The sequence below is a fragment of the Bactrocera dorsalis genome, chromosome 1 (assembly GCF_023373825.1).
Source record: "Bactrocera dorsalis isolate Fly_Bdor chromosome 1, ASM2337382v1, whole genome shotgun sequence".
Taxonomy (NCBI): domain Eukaryota; kingdom Metazoa; phylum Arthropoda; class Insecta; order Diptera; family Tephritidae; genus Bactrocera; species Bactrocera dorsalis.
The window spans coordinates 3,804,241-3,823,096 of record NC_064303.1 but is presented as its reverse complement, the minus strand read 5'-3'; the positions used below and the strand labels follow the sequence as shown (position 1 = coordinate 3,823,096).

General features: G+C 36.4%; 1 protein-coding gene across 8 annotated transcripts in view; it reads left to right on the top strand.

The window, feature by feature from the left end:
* The window catches only part of LOC105232477 (protein sickie), a 396,183-nt gene that overhangs the window by 182,353 nt on the left and 194,974 nt on the right, over positions 1 to 18,856 (top strand). For all 8 annotated transcript variants that reach the window (XM_049446863.1, XM_049446861.1, XM_049446862.1 and 5 more), the window contains one exon: positions 12,509 to 12,858. In XM_049446863.1, coding sequence (XP_049302820.1) covers positions 12,509 to 12,858 — 350 coding nt within the window. The remainder of the gene's footprint in view (positions 1 to 12,508; positions 12,859 to 18,856) is intronic.

Below are 18,856 nucleotides of genomic sequence, written 5' to 3'. Positions count from 1 at the left end.
CGAGAAGAGTTGTTAAGGTGGCTAAAGGTATATACATATGATTGACAAAAAAAAAAGATCTTAAACCCAAAAACTGATATTAAAACTTACTTTTTAAATCAGAAATGCATAACTTGACATCACGGCCTTCTAAGTGGTTCCCACAGCTGCATAAGAGATTACATTTACACCTGCACACATATGGAATATAACCCTTAATAACAGCTCCGTACTATTTTCGAAGCTCATTACACACCACACGTACTTAACAATAAAATTTTAATTAAAGTGGAAATACTACAAAGTCATATTTCCTCTAAGCTCATCTCGAGCAATCCCAAAGTCCAACCGACCGTTTGCCCACCCACACTTGCCGAAAATTGGCTGCACTTCCAATTAAAATACCAAATTGAATTCACATGCTGACACGTCTGCGACTGATTGTAGATAATTTCCAGTCTAGTGCGAAGGCAGAATGCCGACAAAACACCAGCACACACCAACGCACGCCCCGCCATCAACAACTCAGCACATTGCCAACGATTTTGCATCAGTAAATATGCTTAGCATCAGCACTTTCAGCACCAAGCATCAGCTGATGAACACAGCAGCACCAGCAGCATCGCCATTATCATGTTGCTCATCATCGTCATTGTCAGAGGAAACATCATCCGACTGCTAGTCAAGAGCAAATTTCGGTGCAAAATATTTTCATTATTAATGCTTGTAGTGGCCTCTTGGGCAACGAGCGGCATCTAGGACATGGTCAGCTGCCGCAAAAAGCGCCTCGACATTGAAATATCAAAAACTATTTCGAAGAAAATCACTCAGACAAAAGCTGAAAAGCCAAGTCAAGCCACTGACTGCTAAATGGCTGTATTGAGTGAGCGCTGGCCGTGCGGCACGGAGCCGATAGAAGTATGCGGAGGATGTGAAGCATCCAACAGGAAGACAATTTCAATAATTTCAAGTTTAAGGAATTTTTCGCAAAGATCCAGCAAGTGAGTGGGAATAAAAAAACCGTAGACAAATCAATGAAAATGCACTGACATTAAATAAGGAAGTGGCAACGTACATACTTATATGAATGTATGTATATACATAATACATATAGGTGCATGCTGCCACAAATGTCCGGAGGAAATCGCAAAAAAGTGCCACAACAAATTTAAGCCAAGAAGTCAAAACCAATACTGTTGTACTCTACTGGCGCTATCGAAAGAAGATGTTGCTTCGAACAGCTTGGCATCTCTGCGTAATGAGCAGACAGTCAAACAGGCGATGCAGGCAGGCAGGAAGCACAGGCGCGCCCGCATCCTGTGTGCACGAGCACTCCACTAACAAGAGATCGAGTAAAAGAAACTGCCAGTGTGGCTGCGGGTTGAACTTTGCAGTATTTGCTGCCAATAACTGAAAATTTAATTTTCAATTGAATGCACTCACATTTACAGTGACCGACCGTAAGTGAGCTGACTGAGGCCAGCAGAATGCGGTCAAGAGCGATAAAGAAACGGAGTAGATGAAAAAATGTGTACTTCTATGTATATATTTTTTAGTTTAGTAGTTCCAAAGTGGGTTTCGCAAATTCTGGAAAAATGTGCCTGAAGCCAGAAAAATGCTCTGTGTGATAATACACAAACAACTAACGGAAATATTAAGTAAGAAACTGAGGGAATGGAGTAGATGAAATATGTTCTGATTAAAAAATATCAATATAATTCACTTCCGACTTCGTCAGCTGCCTCGTTATGTAGAAATACATACATATAACATAGGTGCATAGTATATACGCATACTTATAGCATAAGAAAAACGGAGTAGTTGTTTTTGAACCAGTTGCCGTTATTTGCTAACCACTACCAATAGGAAATTCGTAATCAATAGTTTATGAAATGTATTAAGTCTAATTCGGAATAAGAAATATGCATACTTAAAGATATAAAATTATTTTTTAATATCAACTTCATGCTAACTTTTGTAAATAAAAATCCTATCCCTTTCCTTTGGACCAGTACGTTTTACCTTCAGATCAGTGGCAAGCAAGAAAATGCACGCTTAATTTTAAAAACCAATCTTACAACGGAAAAACATCTTCAAACTACTAACAAACAATATCTTGAAATATAAATTTTTACCTAGTGTTGAATTTTCTAAGTAGTTACTAAACTCGTTACATTGTAACTAGTTACCGATATGTACAATTTTTGTCAGCTACGGATTTTTTTTCTTGAAAATATTTGCTTTTGAAAGTTTATGTAATTTTAATAACAATTTTCCTTTGGATCACTACGCATTACCTTGAGACCACTAACGAGCAAGAAATATGCATCCCTAATTTTAAAAAATAATCGTACAATGGAAAAAATCTTTTTAAGTCGCAAATAAACAATAGAAAAATCTCAATCCATTGTTGCATTTTCTAAGTACTTACCAAACCCATTACATAGAAACTAGTTACCGATATATAAAATTTGGATCAGTTACGGATATTTTTCTTGAAACCATTTGCTTCAGAAATTTGTATATAATATTTCCTAGAAATTAATTACCAAATTGCAAAATATTTGTATAGTATATACATGGGAATATAAAAATCCCGGTGTATATTAAAAAAAAAAAACTGAAAATCATGGCTTTGCCACCAAAGGCTATATTCCTACAAAGTGACAAACTTTCAATCACTTTTATCATGTTTTCATCATTTCTCTGACATTTTCGCCGTGCCATGCTTTCAGCGGACATATAATGCAAGCCACAAGCCTCAAGCCACCTACTATCGCTACTATGCTCCCCTTACAAACATGCCGCTACCATCCCATTACTTCCCAAATGCATATCTACTTCATAACATCAGTGCGCCTTTGTTGACTGCAAATTTTGGTTGATTGGTTTAGAGTATTGTTTGTGTGTGTTTTGTATGTGCGTGTGGGTGACAAAGTTGGTTGTGGCTTGCCAGTGGCTGCTGGCGGTTATTGCGGTCAATTCAGTTGAGCATTAAATCGATTTCAATGAAATTTAATCGTCTCTCTCTTCATTAGAAGCGCATATCAATGCCCAATGGCGGTTGTAAGTCTGTATATATCTAACTATGTAACATTGCTGCAATGTCAACAACTGTGTAGCGGTACAAAAGCCCAAGTTTCCCTCAAGGGTCTATCACAAAACAATTCAAAGCATTCATGCACAATTTTTCGTTATTCTCAAAAGTTCAAGTGAAATTTGAGTGTAATGCCGTAATGATGCTCGAATGGGCGTTAAAACGTTTCACAAGTTCAGTTCAAGAGTAAAGTCAAAGTTCAAATTGTACACAAAGCGTGAGTTAAGGTAAAATCGCTGCAAGTGAAGGTAAATAGTGTGTTTAGTACTTTTTCTTGAGAAAATCGGCACTTGATGGTGATTAATAGCTAATTTTCTCAGACTTGAACAACAAGGCGCTACTATATTTAGTGTTTTAAGCTGCTGCTCTTGCTACTGTTGGATCCTATTTTTTTGAAATATTGTCCACTCTTCTCAAAATACTTAGAAATGTTCAATCTGAGATGTATTTCTGAGTCGTATATTCCACAGTGATTCCAAAGTTCCTTGTTTATACTTCAAGCAAATCACTAGAAGTTTAGGTAGCTCATATATCATATGTTAGCATCCCCTTACTTACTTTAAACCTCGCTTTATTAAAGTCTTACTGTTTCATGCAGCTATTTTCAGTTTTTTCCGCACATTCTTGCCACTTAATGCCCATAAAAATTAATCGCTTCACCACAGACGGCTACTGGAGTTTAACAATTTCAAAATCCCACTTTATGGCTCACACTCCACTCAGCTTTGTTTTTATGTTAGTGGCATTTGATATTTAATGGCTTTATTCAAATTGCATTTGACTTTATTTAGTCACTTTGTCTTATATATAACTATTTGCAGTAATCCTTTTTATTTCAGTTTTCGCAATCTCTTTTTGTTAGTATTGCCATATTTTTTTCGACACACTCACATTCTTTTCTTTGTGCGTGTTTGTGTGCAGGTGAAGCTTAAAAATTCATAAAATTTTTAAAACCTGGTCACACCTGATGGCATATTCTCATTTTTTTGCTTGGATTTTGTTTACTCATTTTTTGAGATTTCACGCCGTTCTACCTTTCGCAGCATATTTTAGCGCAATCCTCTTTCAGCGATTGCGTGTAAATTGTGAAAAATAAATTAATTTTTCGCAAATAATGATTTTTTAAATATTTGCATAAAAAAGTTGGCATTTTTTCAAATACTTTGTCATTTAAAATAAAAGTGTGAAATTATTTACCAAAAATGTGGTGAAAACGTTTTTGAATATTGAAAACTTCTTTAATGTAATTTGTTGTTGTTATTTTTTTGCTTAATGCTCAATTAATATGCATAGCAACATGCATGAATTGGTTGAGAGACCCTTTAAAAATACATGGCAATTTAAATTTGCATTTTTTCTTGCTAATTACATATATTTTTTACAATTTTCGATTGTTTTTTCGCATGCATTATTTGAAATGAATATATATTTCACACATACTACATACTTATATTCATATATGTCTAGTATTTATCTATCAATATAGCCCGCGGGTGCATTGTTGTGAAGATCGCTGTAAGGTTCAAGTCTAGAAATCAAGTATATTCTTACATATATATATATACCTCTAAAATAAAAAATTACACTCTACACACCCAGTCTGGGTATTTTAAGAGATTCTCTGAAGTACCAATTAAAGCCGCCTAACACTCCAAATTATTGACAGCTATTTCTCTTAATCTCCCAGCACAACTTACTTGACTCAACTTCCTTTCCACCACAACCATTCACTCTTGCGCAATTATTTTCCACACTGTGAAACACAAAACGCTTTGTTGACAATAATCTATGAAATTTTATAAATAATGTGCAAGAAAAATTTCTTAATAAATAAATTGAAAGATGAAACCACAAAAATGGCGTTGCTATTAAGAGACTACTTTGCCACCACCACATGCAACTTCAGCAGCTGCGCAACCACCCACCTACAAACGAAACACTACACACCGTCAATTGTGAACGGAAATTCTTAGAGCAATATGTGGACCACACACACGCGCCACATGCGCGAGTAAAGCCGACGACGGAACGACCGCCTGTCAATTGCAATTGAAACCGCTGAGCTTTTGACTTTCCGCAAACGACAGCCGTGTGTGGTGTGATCGGTGGGGCCAACCAATGTATACTCGAACATACTAATAAGTAGGAAACATGTGGCATACTCGAAATGAATTGCTTTGTTGCTGCGCGCTGCACTGAGCTCACGCGGTGCATAGCAACCGCAAATGTGCGGCAGCAGCGCGATAGCACCGTTCTCTGCCGTTGGTGGTGTGAGGTGAAAAGTAGTTAAGCTGCGGACGCGCACGACCAGCTAAGCATCGGTTGGCTTGATGAAGTTATAAGCGATATCCGCAGTTATATTTGCAGTGGTCAAAGCAACGAAGCTGCCAATGCAGTAACTACTAATAATGGTGCGGTTAGCGGTAGGTAAACAGTGGCGACATTTGATTTTTTTGAAGGAGGAGTCGGAGGTTGTAGAACTGACGAGGGTCTTCTAAACTTTTATTTGAATTCTTTAGTCTTGAAATGATCAACACCACTTAACCCCATGAAACTAGTACCGATACATTCCGCATAAGTTTTAGAAAGTAAAATATCTGTTTCCAGAAATTTGATGGGGTCTTTGAGACCCTTTTATTCCCTCTTCTTCCCTCTTTCAAATCGTTTGTTACTTACCAACGTTATAACCTCCCGGAACCTATAAGTTAAGATATCCTAAATTAAAGTTTCTATTCTGGAGTTCTTATACCCCTTAACCCCCTAATTTCCTTTATTGGTGAATTTTATAATTCTCAACGCATTCCGAAAGCCATTGGCACTTTTCTTACGACTAAATGAGCTTTCAAGTCATATAAGATTTTCTGCTTCGCATAATCGATTTTCTCTACTTTCATCTTACCGCTCAAATGAGTGAGTCAAGTGGCAGGTTTCTACGTCCTTGCGCCATAAGTCGGTATTCGTATGCACTTTACTGCCATTTCTTTTGTCATTTATGTCAATTGCAATATTTCTTATCACCAGCGATAATGGTTGAGCATGAGTGTGAGAGCGTGGAGACTGTGGTGGCGACTGGTCAAACAGACTGGCGGCCACCGGTGTGGACCCAAAGCACATTCTCACGCTTATTGCACTCATTTTGGATTTGGACAAACGCGCGCTTCTGTTATCCTTACTGCCAGTAAGTTGTAGTTGTTATTATTTCTACAATAACATGCGCTGTACACGCTTTGCTGTCCACCGCTTGGCACTTGCCACTTTTGTTTTTTCGTTTTCCATTTAAAATGAAGACAGCAAGTGGCATTTATTGCCGCCACACAGCGCCGATTTATGAGTGTGTAGCTGGATGCGGCTTCTCTGCGGTCGCCGCTGCATTGACATTGCTCTGAGCTGCGCGCAAGTGTCCGCTGCAAGCGGATGAGTCGAGTTATTGTATTATTGGCAACTGCAATCAACCGATTTGCTCTATGCTCCACGGGCGTGTGCGCTATTTGCTATTTCCGTGCGCTTCCTTGCTATCTCACATATACTCGTACACATACATGTATATGTATATAACATGTTTGTATCAAAGTCTAGTCACAGTCACGTATGGTTTGGCACTTGCTGATCTGACCACACGTATGACACATACCGTTGTTGCATCAATTGTCTAGCGATTGGCCCTGGGTCAATCTTGGCCAACGGAAAGTTGCGTGGGAAATTCCATTATTTCCTTCACTGCTTTTGTGCTCTAATTCTTCGACGCTTGTGTTATGATTTTGAATTGTGTCCACGGAACGTACATATGTATGTGCTTGAGTATGTTACAGCCTTGGTTAGGGAAGATTGGAAAATTCTTATGCTTATGGATATTTATATGCAGAGAGAATCATTCACACCTATTGTTGTGTGATGTGTTGCGGCATTATGAAAGGATTAATATTGTATTGTGAAGATGAAAGCTTTAAGGTTGTAAGCCACCACTTCCAGCAACGCCTTACAGCTTTTGTGGTAAGTATAAGAACCTCTTCACAACAAAGCCAAAATATTACAAAATTGGGAAGTGTCGCTGAAGAAGATCACCATTAATACCCTAAACAGGGTATTAAGTTATGTTAATATGGGAAACTCGGTCAGATTAGGATCTGAAATTTTGCACACGTCCTTTTCTTTTTAAAGGTCTTATTCATCGAAAATACCGATATCGGAACAATATATAGAACATTGTTGCAAACTGATCGATCAAAACCAAGAAGTTTACCATTTCGTGCTTTGGTGGGACCACCTTTATACATTTTTTTCTAACTTATTTTAGATCGTTGGCGAGGTCTCAAGAGTACTCAGAATCATACAAAACATCAGGTTTTTGTTGAAATAACCTGTTTAAATTGACTTGGCAACTCTAAAAAAGGTATTTGTTACCTTTAAAATTATATACTTTTCTACTAGAGAAAATTAATTCTTAATTGATAAAGGCATTTGGGATATTTCTAAAAAAAGAAATAGCAAAAATAAAAATAGTATGTCTTAGAACAATATACTGCGACTGCTTGTATCTTTCTAAAAATTCAAGAATTTCGAACATCTTTCTCCTCTTAGAAATCTCTTACGATATCCATATCTCCACAAAGAAATGCGTTAACACCATTAAGCTGATTAACCATCAACAGTCGGGTATTTGCGACAACTTCATTCGCTTTCAACTTCTATCGCGCGATAAATCTCATCTCTTCGTTGTGCGATTTTGTAACATTTGATTGATCATTTCATTGCAAAATAAAGGAATTTTTTAACGTACATGTATTTATATGTAAGTTGTAGACGGGTGTTGAAAAAACATTTCTTTACAAATTTACGCAGATAAAATAATATGATAACATAAGCCAATTCTCTAAATTAGATTGCCTAGAAGGTAATATGTAGTACAAGCCAAGCAAGTGGGACAACAAATTGCCGATCAATAGGGTGGCGCTTTAGAACACCCGCTGCGTCAACATGACAGATAACAGTTAACTTCAATTATTGACTTAAACGAGTGGGAAAAACGTAAACAAGTAATGCTTACATACATACATATAACAACTGCCGCCGCAGTTTTCATGTTCCTTTTGAACACTTACTTGATTGATTAAGAAGATGACCTCAATTGAATGTGTCTACTTACCGAATACACGTCAATACAAATTAGAAAACAACAACACATGCGGTACACAAAAAAGATATATTTTGAACAAAAATCCATTTATTAACTAACAAGCAAAAGCTTGTCGGGTAATTAAAAAATATTTGTGGTTATGTACATACATATATGTATATGTGTATATACTATATACATATGTGCGCTTATGTGTATCAGTTAATAATTGAAAGCACAATTTTTAATCAGCTTCAATGAACGCTCAGGAAATACCAGCAGCGGACAGATGTGGCGAACAGATGTGGTAATAAAAGCAGGTCAGTGACGTGGGTAATATGAAAGTATATACGAATATACCCTGTAGGAAAATTGTTTAATACTTTCTTAGACAGTTTACTAACAATAATTTTTTATTTATTCAAATATCATTAACTCTTTCAAAAACATTGTTTGAGTAATTATAAAACTATTTCCGCAATCCCGAAAATTTCGGGATTAATATTAATTTTTATAGCAGTCTGTAAAATAAGTCATATGAATTTTGCGATACTATCGTATATAGAATAAAACAATTGTAAATAAAGTAATTTGATAGCAGAGACCTTCGGAAAATGTCAAGTACTAAAGAATGACAGATATAGTAGATAGGTAATGTAACTAGTTTATATCGACTTACCTATATTATATAGAATATACTATAGTTACATTGATTTAAAAATAATTTTTATAAATTATCCATATCGGGATCCCGAAATCCAAGTGACATTATTTCGGGATTTTCGAACAAAAAAAAATAAAAAGTTTAATAGGAACGTATTAAAAAACTTCCAATTATTTCCATTTATTATTTTAATATTTGTATTTCGGGATTCTGAAGCAATCACTTTCAAAAAATATAAACTAAGTAAGTTATTGCATTAAACTATTTTATGTAAAATATATTATATTTTCAAAACATATTTTACATTTCAGGGTTCTGAGTAAAAAATTGGCGAATTATTTAGTGTAACCAGATTAATGAATTTGTCTATTTTAAATAAAACATTATTTTTTTCAAAACATATTTTACCTAATTTACAATTATTTTTATTAAATTATCAAATAATCCATTTAGGGATCCCGGAATCCAAGTGACATAATTTCGGGATTTTTGAACAAATGAAATAGAATGTCCCTATTTTATGTAAAATATATTAAATGCCAAAGTCATATTTCACATTGATTTGAAATGAATGAAATTATGCAAATCGGGATCCCGAAATCCATGTGTCATAATTTCGGGATTTTGAAACATTTACGCGTAATTGTAAAATATGTAATTTCTACACACACTTAAAACTTCCGAGTATGTACATATTTTTTCATTCAAAGTATTTTTTTCCTGCTGGGTACTTATTAAGTTCGAATTATCGAATACGTAAATTGGCGTGCACATCGTATTTCATATTCTGCATTTAATTTCTTATAGTAAATTGCGGCGCCCAACATTGAACTTGAACTATATGAACTCCGCGCACGATTATAAATAAGGAATAATTTCTCTTTCACAATTTTCTTTCAAGTCATGATCAATAAATACTTTTCGTGTAGAGCTTCTTATATAGATTAAAGCATATTTCTACATACATATGCTTGTCATATATACATATATATAAATATATGTAAATGCATTAGTACTTGTTTTCGAACCAAACGCCATTGCATTGCGACCGATCATTAAGCGGCAAATGTCAACTACAGCCGCTGACAGTTGGAGCAGGAAATTGACTGCTGAAAAATTGCGCAAATGTCAAGAGTGTGTGTGAGTGCTGAGCCGGGCGGTGAGCCGCATGAGCTAAAAACTTTGAACAAATATCAGATATTTTATAAATACATATAATTTTTCATGGCACCAAACTTGCCATGCAACAAAAAAGTTTAAAATAAATGCCGCAATCAGCTGTTTTTCAAACGCACGCGCTCAGCTAACAGTAAAAAGCGTCATTTATCAATGCGCCTGTCAGCTGGAAAGCCTCGAACATCAACAAAATCTGGTTTACGCTAACTTTAAAGAATTTGAAAAAAAAATTTGTTGTTGCAACTGTGGAAAGAATATTCTGAAAAATAAAACATGACATTATAAACACTCTTTTTCTACTTATAATGGAAGCAGAAGCCATCTCTTCATCACACACTCACACGCGCAGTAATGACAAATTCGTGGCTTGTTTAGAATCTCTTGACGTTTACGCTGTCAAACAAACGTCACGCTTTACAAGCATATCCAAGTTTGATATATGTGTGAGTTTAACTTTTTTTGTTTTTGCTGTTGTTTGATGCCGGCGAGTACAAAGTTTTTGACTTATCTTAATGTATTTTTTGGACAAATTTTCGTGGCTGAGTGCCGTATGAAAATCACGACTTCAATAAAAGGCAATACCACACACAACTCGGTGGGGTTTTGTGGTGTTGTAAGTATGTGGTCGGAAAATGTGCTCACACGCATTTGTATATATGAATGTATTTGAGTCCAACTCGTTCATTGCCTTTTCTGTCATTCACATGTTTAACGGCGCTCGCACAGCTTAATCGTAAAAACTTGTAGATGAATGAAGCGCTCATTTATTTTCAGAGTAGCAACTTTTTTTTTGTTCAAAGCCCTTTTTTAAAGCAACCATGAACATAAAATGTGTGCGAAGTTTTCTCATGGCCCGTGAACTTTATTGCCCGTTAACTATCAAAGTGTTCTTTGAGCATATTGAAAGCATCAAAAGCAGTGAAATTAAGCAAGGAATTGTGCAGAGAATTTAAATGAGTGGTAACTACGCATTTTAATTGCTCGGAAGTGTCGCTTGGGTGGTACATTTATTGATTTCAAGGTCATTTTGTAATAGTAAAATAATTATTTTTCTAAGAAAAATTGGACTACTATCCACCCTTTAGCGCTGAAAACATTTCAAACAGTCATGTGTCATGTTTTATGCATTCTTCTTGTCAAAGCTTGACCATAGAAACTCACACTCATTTATGGCTAAAAATAAATGCTTAAAAGCTTTTACGACACGTAAATTTGTATACCTTCCTCATGAACTCGTAAAGGAAGTTGCTTTGTTGTCACCGCTGAGTTTGATAGACACAAAAATCGCATCGCTTGGTAAGCCGCTTGGCCATAGAATGAATCACACCGTCTGCCTAGTAATTGAAATATACTTTTATTCACATTTGGCAACAAGCTACCTCCAGTCTTCCCACATAGATCACCCACCATTTCTTTCACATATATGTATGTATGTATAATATATTTTGTTTTTATATTTCAAACAAAATTGTCGGTACTCTTTTCTCTGCATTGACTCAAACATTTCCTTACCCTAGATATTTTGTATAGGACTATGAAGAACTACCAACCATCACTTCTTTGTTCGAAGAAAGCACGCAACTTTAATTTAGAAGTGTTGCAAGGTGATGACGTGATCAAGATCTTCATATACTTAAAGCAAAACCTATTGGGTCGAACCTTTTTTGGCGACTATCGGCTTTCATCGAACCAAATAATTTAGTGAACTGCCCAGTATCTCTACAATATAGCCCAAACTATTAAAATGGTGTTGGTTTGAGGCTTATAGACTTATAACTGAAAAATTGCAGTGATCTTCAAAAAATTAATAGGATGTAGGGTAGCGAGGTACCAATCTAAAGATTTCTCTATCCAACTATGCTATTGTGGTATCACGCTTCTGCACTAGGTATATAGTACTTAGATATTATCTGGTACCAAGTTTTTGTGGAAGAAACTTCAATCTTTTGACATACTCCTATATAGTCTTCCTGAGGTACTAAAGTTACAGCCAAGAGTGAACTCTAAATTATTCAAGGTCTGGACGATGAACATTGTCCTATAGTTCATAACCGGGCTTTCAACATACAGAGCCTCTTCTCGTAAACCTTGAGTAGAAACAATAGTTTAACTGTTGGTAATATGGAAAAACTCCTCTGTCTACCACGAAGATCAAAAGTAATTTTGGACGCTATTTTGACTATTCGAAAGATCTTAAGATCCTTTAAAAAGCTGGTATGATGACCCCTGCAGACCATAAATCATTAGTAATAAGTAATAAAAAGAACACCAAATATCTTACATATAGTTTATGTTAAGTTTATGATAAAAATAACTAATTTATTGATGACGATCCAAAAATTTAATTTCATTACCATATTACACTAATTTTACCACAAATTCAAATTCTCACCATTCACATCAAAACTATTCTCTACCACCTTCAACTTACCACACTCAACTAACTATTCTCACTTTACTCTCTTTTCTCACCACACAGTATGACAACGTTAACTCATGCCTGAATGTGCTGCGCACACAGGCGGTTTGTGGCTTGGATAACATCACCACCAATGACATTTGTGCTGGTCGTTTGAAAGCAGTCTTGGCGCTCTTTTTTGCGCTCAGCCGCTACAAACAACAATCGAAACAACTGTCGACGAGCACAACGCCAAATGCGAATGTTGTATTGGGCACAACAAATACAACGACTAACAATACAAACTCGGCTGCCACAACAAACAATACAGCGGCTACAGGCGCGACGACTGGCGCCAGTAATCAGCAGCAGCAACAAAACCAGCAACAGCAGCAGCATCTGCAGAACGGCAATGAAACCATGTTGAATAGGTGAGTACTGAATTCACCATATGTTGATGTATAGATTTATTGTCTTTGAGAAGGTTTTTGTTTGGGGTAAACGAAAGTGTTCTCATTATATTTATTGGGAATGAAATTTGAAAGGGACCAGAGAACAAATTTGTTTATTGTGCTCTGCACTAGCATTCATTGTGGAAACAAATTATTAAAATATTTTAAGAAGAATATACAATGGGAACAAATATGTATGTAGAATATTGTGGGTTTGAGTCATTGCTATTTGAATGTACGTTTACGGTTGTTGAATTTGCTGTTTGAGAACACCTAATTTTTTTATTCTGAAGTGGCTTATTACAATTTATACGAGTATTCATTCTTCTTTTCCCAAAGAGTGTATAATTTTCTCAATAGACTTTGATATACATATTCTAAGATTCGAACTATAGGAACCTACAGAACTTTTCGCTAGGTTAGGTTAGGTTTTATGGCAGATCCTTAAGATGATGATCGGAATTGGGATATTATATGTATGTTGTCCTTTATGTAATCATAAAAATAGAACCTCTACATTAGGTCATATAAATCGACTAAGAGCCTTCTTGATGCCAATACAAATTAGATTAGACTTTTACTTATTATTCCCGCCAACTCAGTGGGATATCTGAAAGTGTGAGGTCTCAAGTGTTGTCTAGTACAAATGGTCTTACCTCGTCTTGTTTCATACAGCTTTTGCAGCTGACAAGCGGTAAGATTTTCAACCTTGGACTCCGAAAGCACAATGACCAATAACCTCACAACTAGAGAAGTATCTCATTTCCTTTTGACTTATATGAGGTCTAGCATGCCTTTCTTTGTCAGCTTGTCAAAATTACAGTTACCTGAGATTCCGCTATGGCTTGGTACCAATATTAGTCCAATTATAAAGTGACTCTATGCCATTTGGGTATTCCGTAACCAGCTTTGAATGTAAAATTAGTGAGCATACCGAGCTAGCTATGCAGGCGTCTACAAAAACGTTATACTGTCCTTAATTTCTACTAAGATGCCAAGATATTCATCCAAGAACTAATGTATGACAAAGAAAAGCGGGCTATCTCCGGATATAGACGACTGCGTTAAAATTGTGGTGGTGTCCTTTGTACTATATATCAAACAGATGCCATTTTTTAAGGTGTTAATTTAGCTATTGACTGCAAAGAATCTAGAAAAACACATATTTCGAATATACCAAGTCTAAACTTTGAGAAACTGTTCGCAGTAATCCAAAGGCTGTCACTTTAACTCAGCAAGTATCCACTGTTGTACACAGAGTATTAGGGTGACCGACCGGCATTATGGGCGCGACAAGACAATATGTTTTCATCCAAAATACGGCAGATTCGATTTCCACAGTAAAGAGTAAATTTCTGGAGAGAGAAAGCTTGGAGGGCGCTTTAACGAATAATTATAAGAAATCATAAAAAGACCAACTCAGTCAATTAAAAATTTTGTCAACTTATGTAAATAAGCTTTGTTTATCTTCAAAATCACTCAATAGTAATTGCTCCCATTGAGCTGTCAGATTTGGCAATTCCTTTAATTGAACAGTTTGTTTGTCAATACATAAAAAATGAACAACTGACAACCTTTTGACAAAGTTTTATGAAATAACAAATAAATACATAAAAAAGCATTATTAAAAGTTGAACGGAAATGAAGAAGAAAACGCCTTGTCGTGTATGTAAATACGAATATATATGTTTGTATGCCTTGGTATGCCAATAGATGCGTTTGTGTGCGTGCGATCGACTCCTGTCTGCCAGCAAACAAATCTAATATGATTTATCGCATTGTTTGCTAGGAAATTACGGCGCATATCGATTCCCAGCGGATTTCCGTTTCTAGTACGCACATTCAAATGTATAAGTATGTGTGTAGGTATGTGTACATATACTTGGGTATGTATGTGTTAACGGCAGTTTTTTATGCGCTCCACAAAAACCACCAACAAACTCAATCAACTCCAATAAACTCCAATCTCAGACGTTAAACTTCGAAATGAAATTCCGAAGGAAAAAGTTCACCCAGCTGCAACAACAGCAATAAAAAACGTCTCCAACACAATTTTTTATTGGCAGTTGGCACAGCTACACATTTTTTATTTATTTTTTGTTGTTGTTTTTTTTACGCTTTCGCACTTGTGTTGGTTTGCTGCTTGTGAAGAGGGTACCGCTTTAGCATTTCTTTGTATGTATGTGTATACGTACACGTAAATTTGCAAAAGTGTGCGTTCAAGTGCGTTTACTGCCCAACTGTGGAGCTCCAGAGCTTCAGCAAACTCTCAAAATATTAGAAAATTCAAAACTTGCCGACCAATTTTCGATTCAAGTTTATTTGTGTTGTTCAAACGTACGCACCTTCACTGCGCTGGCTAGCCACAACCACCTTCACCATCAACACCCCCACTCCACCTCATCGTCATAGCAACGCTGTGCTTTGATGCTGCTACTTTTCACTGCACAACGGTAGGTTGGTGGGGAGCAGCTGCACAGAACATGACTCGGCAAACAACCCCAAATGGCGCAAGTGGCGGGAAATCCCGTTAGACGGGAAACGGAAGCTGCTTTTCGGTATGCACTCGCATTTAAAGCTACTCCACCAACATTACAACAAACACAGCGTCAAATAAGCAGATAATACCGGTGGGTCTGATGAATGGGGGTTGCTTGTTGTTGATGGCTTTGGTGACTCCCCAGCGTACTTTGGGGAGTCGCTGTTTGCGTTGTTTGCGCTTTGCATGAATGGAGGTCGTTAGCTGCAGAAGTTGTAAGCGAAAGCGTTTAACTTTCGGTTTTGTTTGCGCACGAGGGCGGAGGAAGCGTCGGCATTTCGTGTGTGTGTTGGGGCATTAGCCTTGTTTTATGGTGCGACTTCTACTAATGTGGCAGTGGGGCGGTTGGTGTCATTTATTTTTGCATACTTCTCCGCAGCTATGGAGACACAGTCAAATAGTGTTGATGATGATGATGACTTTGCTTTGACTATGAAATTTAAATGCGAAACGGAAATACAATATGTATCAACAGGATTACAAGCAGCAGCGGTGGGGATGCCTGTAATGCAGGACTTTATGTATAATTCGAGTGGCAATAATAAGCAGTGATTTAAGTTTTGGAATTGAAGTGAAAGTTAAAGAAGTATTCGAGTTTCCTTTTTAGGCGATTGTGGAAGTTTCTATAATTGAGGTTGTGTTAAATGTACGGAACTAAAGTAAAGTCTGAACGCAAAATTGGATTACAACTTCGGTCATCATCTGCCATAGACAAATATTTAAATTTTCCATTTTAAATATATTAAGAAAGATGCAATAATTGCTGAAGCTTAAAATCATTAGTTTAAACGTCTTCTAATTTTATAAACAAATATATTTCTACATGCATCTTGTGTCTTAATCTAGTTAGAGAAAATGAAAGTAAATAGAGTATATTACTCCTATTATAGGTTGTGTCAGGTTAGAATAGAATATTATTGAGGTATGCACCGCGATCTAAGGTCTATAGTGCCCTACCCTTTATCACAACGCACCACATAGGCTCGACACACAAATTCCAGTACCCTGTTAAATGCTAAAGGTTTATCCAAAATGTATCGCACTTAGACAGCTGAGATCGCGTGTCCATTGTGATACCTATTTACTGCTAAGTATTGATCAAAAAGATCGAAAAATCAAAAACCGACAAAGCTCTTTGAATCTGGCGCACTTATGTTGAGGTGGTTGATATCAATGTCAATTATTTTGCCAGATACGCTGAAGATACGACTGCCGAGATGTTTCAAACTCAGTCTTGCAAAAGCTTAACAACGAAGGAGAAAGTGTCTAAATGTTCCATACTCACTTTCTTCTATACAGCTTTGATAATTAAGAAACAAGTGTTGCTGTTTCCACCTCGTCTTCTCTCATAAAGTTTCCTCAGATGGCGTCGTGAAAATTTCTCAAACTTACAGTACGGTAGTGCAATGGCAGTTACAAACCCGGCAAGCAAAGAGCTTACTTGATGCCTTACGATCGAGCTTGAGTCAAAAGGATTTTGCGACAGCGCATGAACCGGTGGTAGACCAGGCCTGGCCAAGCTCTCGCAAATCCTAGCTATCCTGATGAGGAGAGAGGGCACGGACTTCTTCCTACTCTACTAAAGCGGGAATAGCGTACCTTTCTTTGCCAGCTAATCAACTTTTAGTTACCTCCGATTCTGCTATGGTCGAGGGCCCATACTAGTCTTATGACAAAAGTGAATCGATGTCTTTTCTTAACCAGCCCTGAACGCCCGGTTAGTGAACTGAAGGCTAGTATCGCCGCCCTATATCATTCATTGTTCCTCTGCTCCAGTGGTTTATACCCACCCGCGACTACCTCATAAGTATGTGAGTAAAGACAAAGCCTAGCCTAGATTTGGATTGGCGACTCCATGACAGCATTTTCATAACCGCCATATACTAGAGTTACTCTCATATTTGTCTATGCTTCTTTTAACGAACAAATATTAGCAGTGTCAATATTGTGCTAAAAATGCAAGGAAGTCAAGTCTACAAAAATTATTATCTAAAGGTTATCCACTCCAAATGAGTGTCTAATTAAAGGAGAATATAAAAAGTTAGAAAGCCCTAAGAGGCCAGAACTTATAGGTTAGAAACAATACAATGGTATTCATTTCCACTAACATATATGAAGTATTAAAAACCCATAAGTACTTCCATATATGTACATATGTTTTAGCCACATTTTCCACACACATTCAAACAAATCACATCTTGTCTACTATAACTTTCACTTTGTGCAAAAACAACACTCACACAAAATTCATTTTCTAAAACTAAAAACATAAACGTCTCTTTAATTAAAGCAACAATGTTAATAGTCATGAAAATATAACTAAAACCCAAAAACCACGAACAAACAACATAAAACTTTTGCATGTTTCTACGAATACATTGTTTCCTTGTTTTCCGACTGCATATACTCGTCCTTTCGCGCAAACAACTGACAAAATCTGTCTGTTTGCCCGCCACTTGTTTATAGCGTCTGCGGCTTGACTCCAACTGCAGTGGAAATCCCCAAACCACTGAGCGCCAGCAGCCGACAACCGACCGTCAACCACCGGAGTCACTTTCAACCATCAACCTTGTCGGCGACATTGAAAACAAATACCCAACCGACAGACAGCACCGAAACAAGTGGAGCAGACATGCCACATGCATGAGAGTACGTGAGCGCATAAAGGTCCTTATGGCGACTGAAAGCAGGATATTTGTTGGCGCTGCGGCTTCTGGGGCATGTAGAGCTTTAACAGATTTAAACAAAAAACTGACAGTAAAAAGCATAAGAGAGGTAGCAAAATAACCACCGATTGCTCTGAAAAAACGAAATTTACACCGAAATGGTACGAAACAAAAGTTTAACTGTATGTTGTAAATGCTGAAAAAGGGAAAAACGTGCGATATGCAAAAGTCGACAAACCGGAAAAGCGCATTCAGTTGAGCGGAGGTGGCCTAGAATACCAGAAAAAAGCAGTTAACGTTTCAAAATGTAAAGCTATTAAAATGAAAATGGCGGAATTTCAACAATGCGTTGTAAGTGACAATGGAAAGTGTGCTGGAAAAAGTGGTCTGAAAAGGCAAAAAACATTCAAATGATAAATGGAGCGAAAAAATTAAAAAAACATATAAAGTAAATTTATATAACACAAATAAACGTAAAAAACATAACGTAGTACATATTTTATAACGTAACGTTAGCATAACAAAACATATCTTAACTTAAACCAAAATTTAACTAAAAGATGTAAAATAAAATAAGATACAAACTGAATGTTATATGACATTACTTAACTTAACCTAACTTAACTTTACTTAACTTAACTTAACTTAACTTAACTTAACTGAACTTAACTTAAGTTAACTTTACTTAACTTAACTTAAGTTAAGTTAATTTATCTTAACATATCTTAACTTAACTGAACTTAATTTAGCTCATAATTAAAATTTTAAATCC